We start from the raw sequence: 1471 nt of genomic DNA, 5'->3' as shown, positions 1-1471 counted from the left end.
CGCAGCTACTCAGGAGGCTGTGATGGGAGGATCACTTGAGCCTGAGGGGATGAGGCTGCAGTGAGCTGAGATCATGCCACTACACTCCAGCCTAGGCGACAGAGTGATACTCTGTCTCAAAAGAAAAAAAAAAAGAAAGAAAGATTATAGTAAACTACATTTTTTAAAATGCTGCAATGGATAAAAATGGTTACAACTAGATAAGCAGCCTCTAAATTGCCTGAATACCTAAAGCTTGTTTGCTAGTTGACATCTGATCTATTTCTGACACTGACAATTTCAGTGCTTTAAGGGTGATAAAAGGAAAAAAGAGGGTGTGCTAGGAATTCTGCAGTCGCTGCAGGGGTATCCTGATAGGGAATTTTAAGCAATTACAGAAAGTCTCTTTAAACTTTAAAAAAAATCTTTAACCATGATTAAACTTACACAATTTTCTTATCATTTGTGTTTCTCCAGCTTCCAATTGTGGAAAAGATAAGAACCATTGCCCAGGCTGTCTATGGAGCCAAAGATATTGAACTCTCTCCTGAGGCACAAGCCAAAATAGATCGTTATACTCAACAGGTAAAAGTTGTACTTTCAGGGGGAAAACACCCACCTTAGGCTCTCATAATACTCAGCTTGACTTGAGGATTTGTGCATGTCTCGCCAGCACTCACCTTTGCTTCATCTATTTTATGGTTAACAAAGATTAAAGTAGTATCCTTGGGTAGAGTGTAGATTATATTTAGAACTTTATGGTGAGGCATATATCCTCCTATCTATGCATCATTGACTTCTGTGACTATAAATGTGTCTGATATGAGTGGTACCTCTGTTTGTAGGTGATGTGTGATCTTTTTTCCCTCCCACTCAGCCCAAAACGTTGAAACTGTCCTTTGGAGAATAGCTGCAGAGTCAGATTTAGATGACTTGCAATGCTTCCTTTTCCTTGCAGGCCTCTTACCACCTTAAAAAAATAGCATGGTGCCAGGGTCGGCAAACAGGAGTGCAGCCTGTAAAGATGGGAATGTTTGGTGTTCTTCTTATGCAAGTGGTTCGTTGGCTTTTTACTGAGCTTGCCCACTGAGCTTGAAGGCTCTATCATCTTCTACCTCTAGCCACTGACAAAGGCAAGTAGGCGAGCAGCTGAGAAGGTGGCTGTGATCTGACAGCATGTGTCACCATCTAGACCAATGACAGTCACAATCAATCAACTCCATTCCAGGAGGCTCAGCGCCACCTTCACCAAAAGGACTATATGCCTCGAGTGTCCCCCCGACTTTGGTGTAATCAGTCAGAACACGTTAAGAGCCTGCTGGCTAGAGAAATTCATGATGGGTAGTGTTGGCCTTTTTTTAAAAAAAAATTCCCCAACTCCTTATGCTTTTTTGTAAACCAATTTGAAATTTTGTTATGGCCGGGCGCAGTGGCTCACGCCTATAATCCCAGCACTTTGGGAGGCCGAGGCGGGTGGATCACGAGGTCAAGA

The 1471-nt window shown here is 42.6% G+C and overlaps 1 protein-coding gene across 1 annotated transcript in view; it reads left to right on the top strand.

Moving 5' to 3' along the window:
- The window catches only part of MTHFD1L (methylenetetrahydrofolate dehydrogenase (NADP+ dependent) 1 like), a 207573-nt gene that overhangs the window by 146591 nt on the left and 59511 nt on the right, over nt 1-1471 (top strand). Inside the window, exon 19 of the mRNA XM_017539199.2 lies at nt 457-564. Coding sequence (XP_017394688.1) covers nt 457-564 — 108 coding nt within the window. The remainder of the gene's footprint in view (nt 1-456; nt 565-1471) is intronic.

Source organism: Cebus imitator, unplaced genomic scaffold, assembly GCF_001604975.1.
Source record: "Cebus imitator isolate Cc_AM_T3 unplaced genomic scaffold, Cebus_imitator-1.0 Scaffold6, whole genome shotgun sequence".
NCBI classification, from domain to species: Eukaryota; Metazoa; Chordata; class Mammalia; order Primates; family Cebidae; genus Cebus; species Cebus imitator.
Note: the sequence above shows the minus strand (reverse complement) of the source record. Positions and strands in the feature narration are given on the sequence as shown.